Raw genomic sequence first — 14,624 nt, 5'->3', positions numbered from 1 at the left:
CTCTCTCCAAACTTGCATGCATGTCCAATTCTCCATCTGGAAGTGCAGGCTCTCCGAAGATGACCCCTGCTGTAATGGCAGAAGTGATTAAAGATGTCAAGTCGGCCTTATCAGTGGTCGTTAAGAGTGCCTCCGCTAGCCAAACCTCTCAAGTGACACCGGTAAGGGGAGACTCACAGACCAAGGTGACTGAGAGCATGGTGAGAGAGCTGGCTGCTAAACTTGAAAAAGTTGACCAAGAGAGCAAGAGTCTAACAGGGCAAGTCATGACCATGATCTCTGACACAATGGTGGCTTTTGTTGACGAGAACCAACATAATTTGCTGAAAGATCTGAAGGACAAGATCACGTTTTTGGCATCGCATGTTGGCTTCATTGACGATCTTGATGCCCTGATAAGGAAATACGAGAGCAGCTACAATATTGGTGAATCTGGTTCCTCCTGCACGCTCACATCTAAGAGCATCCAAAAACTCTCCAGCCGGGAGTTTCAAACATCAGCAATACAAGCAGTGAGTGGAGTTCTTGCCAAAAAAGTCAGTAGTTTGAGCTTTCCTAGTTCAGTCGTTCAGTCTGAGTTAACAGCTGCTGTATCAGGTCAAACATTGTCTGGCATTGTAAAGACAGAGGCAATTCACCCAGTGGGCTCAGCAGCGTCAGTAGTTGTTAAGACTTTCGTGTCAGATATGAAGTCCTTGGCTGAATCTGAAGAGAGTCCCCAACAGAAGAGTGCCTGGTCTGCTGCTGTTCACATTTACCACAGCATCCAAAACAACTTGAAAGATTATTTCGGCAAGCTTCAGAGATTTGCCCTAAAGAGCATTGTCACATCTGATGACAACATCACAAATTCTGAGTTTAAGGAGACAGTTCCACTTCCTTGCTTAGACATGAAATATAGGCCCAGTAAGAGTGAGCCTCAGTTGCCAGAGTCCACTGGTGAAGTTACTTTACAAAGAGGCCTAAGTGAGTGCTCAAAACTTCTTTGGGCACAAACTGAGTCAGAAGAAAGCAAGCTCCTTCTGACAACTTGCACCAAAGAAGTCGTCTCAGAGCTTCTGGTCTTGTACAACACTGAGATGTCAAAGGAGGACCCCCTGTACACTGTTGGAGAAAAAGGATCAGACTTCTCTATTGAGAGACAACAATTTGTAGAGGGCGTTCTGGCTCAGCTTGGGGATATCTCCCATTCCAGGGCCTCATCACCAATAGTATATGAGTTCCCCTGTCAAATTGAGGAGAGCAGAAGTAAGGCCACAGCTTTGACCAGTCTATTAGATTGCATGAAAAAACTCTCAAGTGAGGAATTCAAGAGAGACACCACTCAAGCAGTGAGTGAGTTCCTAGTTAAAAAGTCCAACAGTAGCTTAACTAGTGCACAGCCTGCTTATTCTGTAGCATCCAAGTCTTGTTCCGTTCAAAACCAGAGAACCTTGTCAAAGGATATTTGTGCGGATTCTGCTGCCTTTGGCATCATTGACACATTTGTGGAAGACCTGCAGAGCTCGGCGCAACCTGCAGAAGTAGAGGAGAGAGAACCTGACCTCCAGGAAAATGGACAAAAGCGAAAGAACAGGATCTGGTCTGCTACCACTAGTTTATCTAAAAATATTAAGAAGACATTAAAGGGCTTCACCATTCACCGGCGGAGGTCAGACGTGCAGAGAAGAATGTCTAGCCGTACACCCACAGAGGACTCTGGACATCTTGGGACTAAGGAGTACCTTGGTTTGGCAAGCCAGAACTTGACGCAAGCTAGTAAGAGTGTGCCTCACTTGCCCAGTTTGAACCAGGAAGTGACTCTACACATGGGTGTCAGCGAGAGTTCAAAACTTCTCTGGACTGAAACAGACGAGGGTCTAATGAACAATAGTACCAAACAGGTCATTTCAACAATCTTGACCTCATGCGAGGATCAGACATCAAATGCACCTTGCTTCTCCACAGTAGGAAAGAAAATATCTGATATGTCCCTTGAGGTCAACATGTTGGTAGGTGGTGTTCTGTCTCAGCTGAAGGACATCTCCTTGTCAAGGTCCCCAACACCATGTGAAGACATGTTTGAACGTCTCCAAGGTTCTCCTGAGCGAACCTCTCCAGTAAGTCTAGATTGCAGCACGGCTGCCTCCAAAGGCATTGCATCTTCCCACAGTCTTTCAACAAAGAGCCTCCAAAAACTCTCTAGTCATGAGTTCCAAACCAAAGCTGAGAAAGGAGTGAGTGAGGTCCTCTCTAGATCATTTAACATTGTGGAGGAAGGTACAACAGATAAGTACCTCCAGTCTGTATCTACATCCACCACATCTACTGATATTATACAAACCATAGTGAAAGATCTGCAGGAGCTCACCCAGACCACCCAATCATCTGACATGGTATCTGGAACCTCCCTGCTCACCACTGGACAGGTTTCTGAGAAAATAATCTGGTCTGTTGCTCGTAACATCTACTACAGTCTGCAAAGTAAGATTACGGAGTTTCTCAGAAAAGATCTTCAAATGTCAGACACAACACTTGGTTCAATCCAAATATTTACATATCAAAGCAGTCCTGCTTCACAAAGAGCAAGTCTCTGCCATCTTGAGGTCAACCAGAGCAGTGTTACACCTGGTGGAAACAATGCCTGTGTGGACATTCCGCACAAATTACTACCTAAAACCACTAAGCTCTCAGGATCCATGCTGGAGGATATTGACACGATCCGTTGTAGGAGTGCTGACAGCCAAAATACAAGAAATACCTCTTCTTCACGCTCCTCCATCTCTCTAACACCTACTTCAAAATCAAAGCAGTCAGAATGGGACTTCACCTTGCCCGGTACTCCCATCCCCACTGAATTATCTGCTCAGAGTGACTTTCCCATTGTAAGAAACATGATCATTCAGGACTTGTTTCACACAGAGAACTTACTTCCCCCATCCTTTGTGGACAAAGTCAGGCAAGCTGCTGGGGTGGTAGTGGACGAAATGGTGGAAAGTGTTGAGAACACACAGGAAGATGGACAGGGTGCTTCTCATCCTGACAACCTCCGATCTGCTGTTAGGAAATTGAGAAAAATAATTTCCACTGGGACCATCCACCTTTTCAGTCATGAATTTGTGGATAAAGTGATAGCCCTTCAGGACAGCCACAGCACTCCACAGGTCTTAACATTGGCAGCAGCCAGAAGTGCTTCAGACTCCATTCTTTCAAGGCTGAAATGGGGAAAGGAACACTGTGCCATATCCAGGAAGCTCTCCTCTCAGTTTCTCCAGATATTTGCTGAAGAGACAGTGAAGGGCTTCCTAAAACAGTGGTTAGATGAGTCTGAAAATATCAACATTGATGTTTCAGTCCAGAATGAACCAAGCACCTCTACTTGCATGGTCTTTCCTATTCAGCTCAATCAGAGCAAGCCAGATGATAGTGACACAATGAATCAGCTCACGAAGGTCATGGTCAACAAAATGATGGATGCCTTATCAGTTGGCTCAAGTCATCAAATGATCACCAAAGCCAATGCCAAATGTTATTTTGAGTCCGGTACCAGCATGGCCACCAGAGACATTGTAGAAGGGATGTTGGATTTGGTAAGGGATAGCACCAGCAGTACTGGAGAGCAGATCCCCATCTTCAAGTCCAAGAAAAGCAAGAAAACCATGTTCAGCAAGATATGCTTTAACATAAAGGTATAGTACAAGTACAGATTTTTCATGAATAACACTGCTTTTGAATGTATGAGATATTATTTGTTTATATAATTCAGTATTTTAGCATTGTATTGCCTTTTTCCAGTTGATATACTGTACTTTAAGATATATAACAGTTTGTTTTAATGTGCCTTTTCCCACCAACCAGGGTTCTAAGAAAGTTAGAAAGGACCACTGTCCTCAAAAGTCTATGGAGTACCAGCCTCAGAACACTTCCCCTACTGTGTACTTTACAGGTTAGCCCTGCTGCTGCTCATTCAAGACTAAGATATTATTACTTTAGCGTTCAACTAATTCATTTGGAAAGACATTGCACTCTGCTCTGAATTGTTACCCATGACATACTGGATGGTCTTTCTTTGCAGAGTCGAGGACAAATTCTCATGGCTCCTTTGCTCCAGAGGGAAATGACATCGCATATTTCTTCCCACCTGAAGAGAAGAGTCGCAAACCCTCCCTTTTCACCAGAATGTATAGAGCCATCACTAGAAGCCTCTCCAACCCAAGATAATTTTCCTCATTAAATGAGATTGCATTCATTTGTTGTCATATGTTGACTGTTTTGCTAGCACAGACTGTAATATGTTCTGCGATTCATCCACATGCATTGAGGAGTATACCACCTCAGTCACAGGCTACATCAATAAGTGGATCGACAACGTCGTGTCCACAGTGACCGTATGTACATATCCCCGACAGAAGCCATGGATTACAGGCAACATCCACACCGCGCTAAAGGCTAGAGCTGCTTCTTTCAAGGAGCGGGACACTAATCCAGACACTTATATGAAATCCTGCTATGCCCTCAGACTAACCATCAAACAGGCAAAGTGTCACGCCCTGACCGTAGAGATCTTTTTAATTCTCTATTTGGTTAGGTCAGGGTGTGACTAGGGTGGGCAATCTAGGTGATGATAAGCCAGTGATATAGAGACATTAGAAAAGGTTTGTTTTCAGTGGTGCAAAGTACTTAAGTAAAAATGATTTAAACCGTTTTGGGGGTATCTGTACTTTAACTATTTATATTTTTGACAACTTCAGTACATTCATAAAGGACAAAAATGTACTTTTGACTCCATCCACTTTCCCTGATACCCAAAAGTACATTTTGAATGCTTTGTATGACAGGAAAATGGTCCAATTCACACACTTATCAAGAGAACATCCCCTACCTCTGATCTGGCAGACTCAATAAACACAAATGCTTAGTTTATAAATTATGTCTAAGTGTTGGAGTGTGCCCCTGGCTATTCTTACATTCAAAAAAAGCAATACAATTGTGTTGTCTGCTTTGCTTAATTTTTAAAATTATTTTTACTTTTGATACTTGAGAATATTTCAAACCAAATACTTCCCAAGTAGTATTTTACTGGGCAACTTTCACATTTACTTGAGTCATACTGTTTACAACTGACTGATTGAGGACTTTTTCCACCACTGTTTGTTTTGGACATTTATTTTTTATCAAATGTATTTGACAGGGACAATCTACTGTATTTCTGTAAATGTGCCAGATTTAGCCAGCTGGCTTTGTGATGTAACAAAGGTAGCTGATGATGTAATGAAAACAGACAGTTAAATATGTGTGTGTAGAACTGTTGCACATTTGCTCTGGAAATGAGGACCAAACCTACTCGTCAAAAGGAGTGAATTGCACCTCCAATTGAAGTCAATAATAAGGTATGGACTCATGCCAATACAGTCATTATTTATATAGCTCTGTAGCTTGCAGTATTTTGAAGGAGATAAGCAAGGGAAAATGATGCTTTGGTTAATATTTCTCACGTGAAAGGAAACATGACCATGCTAACTGAAAAATGGATACATGAATATTGGTCAAATGTACCTACATCTTCTGAAGCTGTGTTGGGCCTACTTGATAATTAAAAAAAAGTCACATAGACGATGTCCATAAATTAGACAACAATACTGAACAGTTGTAGCCCGTTGGTAGTGGTAGGCTTCTGGCTGTGATCTCTGACCACTGTAACAGTGAATAGTGGCAATTTACCCGCGGGGTATAGGCTTGTTTACTAGGCTAACTAGTGCATTGGGGTGGGCTATGTGCAGCATGGGCATACAGGAAACCACTCTAGCCTCTTAACTCACCTTGGCCACGAGCTCTATAGTTTACAGCTATTGCATCACCTACAAAGCATCAACTGAATGTTGAATGTCAGGTATTTTAATTGTCTGTATTGTCTACTTGTTAAATGTTTGTAAAGTCTTCATTTGTAATTGTTTGTAATGTCTTATCAATTGGTGTTGGACCACAGGAAGATTAGCTAACGTTATAGCGTTAGCTAATGGGGACTCTAGTAAAGATTCACAAGACTGTTCACAGATTCACATTGATCACAGAATCGGATTGATAATCTTAATTCGAAGTTTGAGTTTTTTACTGGACAACCAACACTTGACAGATGGGCTAATCCATAGAAAGAAAATGTGATCTTGGATCTTGAACTCCCCTAGCTACATTTCGACTTAATGTTCAATATTACTAGTGGCACTCTGTCCTTACGAACAGTAAATCATTGGGTCTGACTCTTTTGATTTAATGCAATTTCATCATCGATAGTGAAACAACCACCACATAATCGTCAACTCCCCCCTACAAAACATGAATTTATTTGTGGTTTATCCTCTAGCTATTAGGTATTAGGTGTGATCCTGACTTGGAATGGCCACGAAGTTACACATTGTTTTAGGAAACATGAATTTATTTGTGGTTTATCCTCTTTAGCTATTTGGTATTAGGTGTGATCCTGACTTGGAATGGCCACGAAGTTACACATTGTTTTAGGAAACATTAATTTATTTGTGGTTTATCCTCTTTAGCTATTTGGTATTAGGTGTGATCCTGACTTGGAATGGCCACGAAGTTACACATTGTTTTAGGAAACATGAATTTATTTGTGGTTTATCCTCTTTAGCTATTTGGTATTAGGTGTGATCCTGACTTGGAATGGCCACGAAGTTACACATTGTTTTAGGAAACATGAATTAATTTGTGGTTTATCCTCTTTAGCTATTTGGTATTAGGTGTGATCCTGACTTGGAATGGCCACGAAGTTACACATTGTTTTAGGAAACATGAATTAATTTGTGGTTTATCCTCTTTAGCTATTTGGTATTAGGTGTGATCCTGACTTGGAATGGCCACGAAGTTACACGTTGTTTTAGGTCCAGTTAGTTTGGAAGTTGTGGTAAATGGGGGAGTGTGAGCGCGTGTCATGAGATGCTGCAGGTGTTGATATGGGGATGGATAGGCTACCACTGCCTTTAATTACTACGCTCTGCCTGCACCTACCTCAACTGGTACTCTGCTGCCTCGCTGTGGTGAGAGCACTAACACACTGAACATGATGGACAAGGATGCTCCATATAGCCATCCATCACTGTCCAGGCTGTGGATGTAATACAGAATGTAATACAGAATGACCAGATATGGTTTGATATCTCTTCTGAAACTGGGGTGGGGTTATTGAGTTCAGGGTTGTGTAATGGTTGCTTCCATGTCAGTCCTCAAAGATGAAATTGCATAGAATCGAATGAATCACATCCAATGATTTCCTGTTTTGGACAATGTTTTGAAAATGATTCTCCATAGCTGCCATACCTGTGTGATGTCAAAGTGTTACAGAATTCCCCGTCCTTATTATAAACTGTGATTAAAACTATGGAGTTCATTGGCCTACAACACATGTGTGTACGTATTTGACCTTAAAATTATATTGCTAGATGGAATAAAATAATAAGGTAGGCCTAAACTGTAATAAGATGTACTTTAAAGATACTATAAATAGCAGGAGACATACCTGGGTTCTAGACTGGTATTTAGGGCAAGCATTTTAGGATTATACATATGGTTAGTGTCAACTTCTACTTACACGTTAAAGCTCAGCCATGTTGCTACATGTTTACTCATTGACTTCCAAGTAGAGCATTGTTTGTGAATCTGAATAAAAGCCTAATAAAAGTGTATCGCCCCCAGCTTGGGCAGCACTGCTACACTGCTTTTTTGGGCTAAAGGTGTTTGTGACACGTGCATGTGTTCCAATGATGTCATAATTGTCTGTAGGTTCTATGTTGCCTATCAACTTGGCTGTCCTTCAGAAAGTAGATAATACTTGTATTTTCAAACAATTAATAAAAATACTAGCAACAAAACAAACTAAATAGATTTAATCCATTAATATGATATTGCCAGATGGAATAAAATAACAAGGTAGGCCTAAACTGTAATAAGATATATCTTATAGACTGCTTCAGTGCATTTGGAAAGTATTCAGACCCCTTGACTTTTTACACATTTCATTTTTTACATTACAGCCTTATTCTAAAATGGATTACATACAACATTTTCCTCATCAATCTACACACAATATCCTATAATGACAAAGCAAAAACAGTTTTTTAGACATTTTTGCAATTTAAAACGGAAAAAAAACAGAAATACCTTATTTACATAAGTATTCAAACCCTTTGCTATGAGACTCGAAATTGAGCACCGGTGCGTCCTGTTTCCCTTGATCATCCTTGAGGTATTTCTACAACATGATTGGAGTCCACCTGTGGTAAATTCAATTGATTGGACATGATTTGGAAAGGCACATACCTAAGGTCCCACAGTTGACAGTGCAAAAATCTATTTTAATTCCAGGTTATAAGGCAACAAAATAGGGAAAATGCCAAGGGGGGTGAATACTTTCGCAAAGCCACTGTAAATGGTTCAGTTCACATAAACAGTCATTATTTTCAGTTTGAGAGATCATCCCGGGCTTTGCCCCGTCTGCTGTAGCTGAGATGTCCCTGGAGGACATAGAACAACAAGACTATGATGTTTCTGACACTGAGACAGTCAGGTAAGGCCACTTACACTCTGTCCAGTTAGATATTTGTGTGGAGATTAAGAGAGAGAGACTACTAAGAAAGAACTTGTTATGGGGCAGGTCAGGCGTCATTCATGGAGTCATTTGTAGGGTCAAGTCCCCAGCCGATCTATTTGAACCGCTCATTATTTGTGGCCATGTATTAACTACTAAGTGAGTCTTTGACATGAAGACAGTGGTTAGATTCTGCCATTGGGACTGCTCTGATGTTTCCATTCTCTCCTGGTTATGACCATAGAGCCTTGTCCCAGTCTCTAGACCTGCCTGTCTGTGTGATGGATGACCACCTGACCTCTGAAGCTGTCAATGAGATGGTAAGTTGACCTTGTCATTTCATATTACAACATTAATCCAATAAAATGTTATAGTGATGCTATCATTGGCAATGTTGACGTACCACAACCATCTCTGTTGTGTTTCAGTTGTTTAAATTTGTCCAACGTTGCCAATGCTCCTCCACTCTAACGGTTCATAAGTTCTTTCAGTATGATATTTGTTGTATATGTTAAGTTTGACTCTGTTGGTGCCATTATTTGAGACTCATAATGTTTATTTCTACCAGAAGCAAAGCAGCACTGTGGAAACCACAGAAGAAGAGAGCCTCAACAGTGCAAAAAATCTTGAGTCTTTTTCACTGATTATCAACTTCCTGCAGAACCTAACTGAGGAGTATGTTCTATTTTCTTTGGTACAGTACTACTATCAAACCTGTAAAGGATTGTATGAAAGCAGATTCATCAACTACATTTCCATTGCGGAAAAAGTTACATCACACCACAATGTTGTCAAAACAATTGCTACAAAGCATGTGTAAAATACTGTTTAATCTGATGACTCTACTGACCGACATTTCTGACAATATTAATACTATTAATATGAATAATTCATATGAATAATTTTCAGGCAATGGAGTAGGATTCGTAATGGCATTTCTGACCCGGTAAGATCTGAAAGCTTATTTAGAATACAATGATCACTGAATGTTTAGCCTTGTTCATAAGCTTTTGAAAGACGCACTATGCAACATTTTAAAACACTTCTTCTGTTTCTGGAATACAGCTGACAAAACAACAGCTTGTCGGCTTGTGTCTGAGGATTGTCCAGTTTTTATCGGACAAGCTGATGCAGATCATCATCCCAGGTCTTTACGAACTACTGGGCATCCAAGATGCTGCCTCCTCTCCATTGTCACAGAGATCTCTCACAGCGTCACTCACCAGTCTGTTAGACGATAAGGTTAACACCAAGTCCCGCGTGAGATTTACTGAGGCTGGTGTACCTAAGAGGCCAGGCAGTCGAAAGTCTTACAATAGCTTTCGCATCCCGACTCCCTACCCTTCCTCCAACTGTATGGATCAGGAAGAGGAAGAAGAGCAGGAATCACAACAACCTAAGTTCAAGGAGATGTACCTGACTAAGGAGATGGGCAGTCTGGGCAGTGGAAGCTACTGCCCAAAACCATTGCCCAAGCCAGCCATGAGGTATGTCTGTAACCATTCTTCAATACTGCCTTTTATTTATGATTGTCCTTCAACAGTATTTGATGTTTATAGCAATTTCACATTTTTTTTAGAGTATAGATATGGCCATATAAAGTTGAATTCTGAGTTTACATACACCTTAGCCAAGTACATTTAAACTCAGTTTTTCACAATTCCTGACATTTAATCCTAATAAAAATTCCCTGTTTTAGGTCAGTTAAAATCACCACTTTATTTTAAGAATGTGAAATGTCAGAATAATAGAAAAAGAAAGAATCATTTATTTCAGCTTTTATTTCTTTCTTCACATTCCCAGTGGGTCAGAAGTTTACATACACTCAAATAGTATTTGGTTGCATTGCCTTTAAATTGTTTAACTTGGGTCAACTGTTTTGGGTAGCCTTCCACAAGCTTCCCACAATAAGTTGGGAGAATTTTGGCCCATTCCTCCTGACAGAGCTGGTATGACTGAGTCAGGTTTGTAGGCCTCCTTGCTCGCACAAGCTTTTTCAGTTCTGCCCACAAATGTTCTATAGGATTGAGGTCAGGGCTTTGTGATTGCCACTCCAATACCTTGACTTTGTTGTTCTTAAGTCATTTTGCCACAACTTTGGAAGTATGCTTGGGGTCATGTCCATTTGGAAGACCCATTTGCGACCAAGCTTTAACTTCCTGACTGAAGTCTTGAGATGTTGCTTCAATATATCCACATAATTTTCCAGCCTCATGATGCTATCTATTTTGTGAAGTGCACTAGACCCTCCTGCTGCAAAGCACCCCCACAACATGATTCTGCTACCCTGTGCTTCACGGTTGGGATGGTGTTCTTTGGCTTGCAATCCTCACCCACCCACGGCTGTGTGGTCCCATGGTGTTTATACTTGCGTACTATTGTTTGTACAGATGAACGTGGTACCTTCAGCCATTTGGAAATTGCTCCCAAGGATGAACCAATTATTTTTCTGAGGTCTTGGCTGATTTCTTTTGATTTTCTCATGATGTCAAGCGAAGAGGCACTGAGTTTGAAGGTTGGCCTTGAAATACATCCACAGACTCAAATGATGTCAATTAGCCTAACATAAGCTTCTAAAGCCATGACATCATTTTCTGGAATTTTCCAAGCTGTTTAAAGGCACAGTCAACTTAGTGCATGTAAACTTCTGACCCACTGGAATTAAGATACAGTGAATTATAAGTTAACTAATCTGTCTGTAAACAATTGTTGGAAAAATTACTTGTGTCATGCACAAAGTAGATGTCCTAACCGACTTGCCAAAACTAGAGTTTGTTAACAAGGAATTTGTGGAGTGGTTGAAAAACGACTTTTAATGACTCCAACCTAAGTGTACGTAAACTTCCGACTTACAAATACAAATTACTTATACAAAAAAAGTACTCTAATGTATCATATTATTTGACTTTAAAACAGAATAATTTAGTCTTTTTTTTTCTTCTCCAAACCGACAGAAGCTTTTCTCTTATCTTTCTGTAATGAAAAGAACTATAGAAGTTGAATAAATTATTATTTTTTATTATTAGATGTGGTTGACACACCTCCACCACACTAAGGTGTTTTCCCAGAGCAAAAGCAACGATTCCCCCACTATTTTCAATGGTGCAGATGTGTTTGACACTCCTCCACCAGAGCAACGTTCCTCACAGCCGTACATATTATCTGTTTGACTGTGATGATTTCTGTTTTTTTTTCAAGAACCTCTCTGTCTGATGTGCAGAAGAAGACAACCAACTCTGACTCGCTACAAGTCCTCTTAGGTATCTCAGAGGACACCCTCGTCACCTGTGTGCAGGACAGCCTGCAAGGTTCTCTCTCCAAACTTGCATGCATGTCCAATTCTCCATCTGGAAGTGCAGGCTCTCCGAAGATGACCCCTGCTGTAATGGCAGAAGTGATTAAAGATGTCAAGTCGGCCGTATCAGTGGTCGTTAAGAGTGCCTCCGCTAGCCAAACCTCTCAAGTGACACCGGTAAGGGGAGACTCACAGACCAAGGTGACTGAGAGCATGGTGAGAGAGCTGGCTGCTAAACTTGAAAAAGTTGACCAAGAGAGCAAGAGTCTAACAGGGCAAGTCATGACCATGATCTCTGACACAATGGTGGCTTTTGTTGACGAGAACGAACAGAATTTGCTGGAAGATCTGAAGGACAAGATCACGTTTTTGGCATCGCATGTTGGCTTCATTGACGATCTTGATGCCCTGATAAGGAAATACGAGAGCAGCTACAATATTGGTGAATCTGGTTCCTCCTGCACGCTCACATCTAAGAGCATCCAAAAACTCTCCAGCCGGGAGTTTCAAACATCAGCAATACAAGCAGTGAGTGGAGTTCTTGCCAAAAAAGTCAGTAGTTTGAGATTTCCTAGTTCAGTCGTTCAGTCTGAGTTAACAGGTGCTGTATCAGGTCAAACATTGTCTGGCATTGTAAAGACGGAGTCAATTCACCCAGTGGGCTCAGCAGCGTCAGTAGTTGTTAAGACTTTCGTGTCAGATATGAAGTCCTTGGCTGAATCTGAAGAGAGTCCCCAACAGAAGAGTGCCTGGTCTGCTGCTGTTCACATTTACCACAGCATCCAAAACAACTTGAAAGATTATTTCGGCAAGCTTCAGAGATTTGCCCTAAAGAGCATTGTCACATCTGATGACAACATCACAAATGCTGAGTTTAAGGAGGCAGTTCCACTTCCTTGCTTAGACATGAAATATAGGCCCAGTAAGAGTGAGCCTCAGTTGCCAGAGTCCACTGGTGAAGTTACTTTACAAAGAGGCCTAAGTGAGAGCTCAAAACTTCTTTGGGCACAAACTGAGTCAGAAGAAAGCAAGCTCCTTCTGACAACTTGCACCAAAGAAGTCATCTCAGAGCTTCTGGTCTTGTACAAGACTGAGATGTCAAAGGAGGACCCCCTGTACACTGTTAGAGAAAAAGGATCAGACTTCTCTATTGAGAGACAACAATTTGTAGAGGGCGTTCTGGCTCAGCTTGGGGATATCTCCCATTCCAGGGCCTCATCACCAATAGTATATGAGTTCCCCTGTCAAATTGAGGACAGCAGAAGTAAGGCCACAGCTTCTTTGACCAGTCTGTTAGATTGCATGAAACAACTCTCAAGTGAGGAATTCAAGAGAGACACCACTCAAGCAGTGAGTGAGTTCCTAGTTAAAAAGTCCAACAGTAGCTTACCGAGTGCACAGCCTGCTTATTCTGTAGCATCCAGGTCTTGTTCCATTCAAAACCAGAGAACCTTGTCAAAGGATATTTGTGCGGATTCTGCTGCCTTTGGCATCATTGACACATTTGTGGAAGACCTGCAGAGCTCGGCGCAACCTGCAGAAGTAGAGGAGAGAGAACCTGACCTCCAGGAAAATGCACAAAAGCGAAAGAGCAGGATCTGGTCTGCTACCACTAGTTTATATAACAATATTAAGAAGACATTAAAGGACTTCATCATTCACCAGCGGAGGTCAGACGTGCAGAGAAGAATGTCTAGCCATACACCCACAGAGGACTCTGGACATCTTGTGACTAAGGAGTACCTTGGTTTGGCAAGCCAGAACTTGACGCAAGCTAGTAAGAGTGTGCCTCACTTGCCCAGTTTGAACCAGGAAGTGACTCTACACATGGGTGTCAGCGAGAGTTCAAAACTTCTCTGGACTGAAACAGACGAGGGTCTAATGAACAATAGTACCAAACAGGTCATTTCAACAATCTTGACCTCATGCGAGGATCAGACATCAAATGCACCTTGCTTCTCCACAGTAGGAAAGAAAATATCTGATATGTCCCTTGAGGTCAACATATTGGTAGGTGGTGTTCTGTCTCAGCTGAATGACATCTCCTTGTCAAGGTCCCCAACACCATGTGAAGACATGTTTGAACGTCTCCAAGGTTCTCCTGAGCGAACCTCTCCAGTAAGTCTAGATTGCAGCACGGCTGCCTCCAAAGGCATTGCATCTTCCCACAGTCTTTCAACAAAGAGCCTCCAAAAACTTTCTAGTCATGAGTTCCAAACCAAAGCTGAGAAAGGAGTGAGTGAGGTCCTCTCTAGATCATTTAACATTGTGGAGGAAGGTACAACAGATAAGTACCTCCAGTCTGTATCTACATCCACCACATCTACTGATATTATACAAACCATAGTGAAAGATCTGCAGGAGCTCACCCAGACCACCCAATCATCTGACATGGTATCTGGAACCTCCCTGCTCACCACTGGACAGGTTTCTGAGAAAAGAATCTGGTCTGTTGCTCGTAACATCTACTACAGTCTGCAAAGTAAGATTACGGAGTTTCTCAGAAAAGATCTTCAAATGTCAGACACAACACTTGGTTCAATCCCAATATTTACATATCAAAGCAGTCCTGCTTCACAAAGAGCAAGTCTCTGCCATCTTGAGGTCAACCAGAGCAGTGTTACACCTTGTGGAAACGATGCCTGTGTGGACATTCCGCACAAATTACTACCTAAAACCACTGAGCTCTCAGGATCCATGCTGGAGGATATTGGCACGATCCGTTGTAGGAGTGCTGACAGCCAAAATACA

The 14,624-nt window shown here is 41.6% G+C and overlaps 1 protein-coding gene across 1 annotated transcript; it reads left to right on the top strand.

The window, feature by feature from the left end:
* Positions 1 to 1,593: 1,593 nt before the first annotated feature.
* Positions 1,594 to 6,467, top strand: LOC118966038. Its single transcript, XM_036987914.1, has 2 exons — positions 1,594 to 3,925; positions 4,055 to 6,467. The coding sequence occupies exon 1, from the start codon at positions 1,671 to 1,673 to the stop codon at positions 3,672 to 3,674; it is 2,004 nt and encodes a 667-aa protein (XP_036843809.1). The 5' UTR covers positions 1,594 to 1,670; the 3' UTR covers positions 3,675 to 3,925; positions 4,055 to 6,467.
* Positions 6,468 to 14,624: the final 8,157 nt, after the last annotated feature.

This window comes from Oncorhynchus mykiss, chromosome 1, assembly GCF_013265735.2.
Source record: "Oncorhynchus mykiss isolate Arlee chromosome 1, USDA_OmykA_1.1, whole genome shotgun sequence".
In the NCBI taxonomy this organism is placed as follows: domain Eukaryota; kingdom Metazoa; phylum Chordata; class Actinopteri; order Salmoniformes; family Salmonidae; genus Oncorhynchus; species Oncorhynchus mykiss.
Note: the sequence above shows the minus strand (reverse complement) of the source record. Positions and strands in the feature narration are given on the sequence as shown.

Coding starts and splice junctions, on each gene's coding strand:
- LOC118966038 (XM_036987914.1), top strand. CDS start 1,671: ATGTCTAGCCGTACACCCACAGAGGACTCTGGACATCTTGGGACTAAG.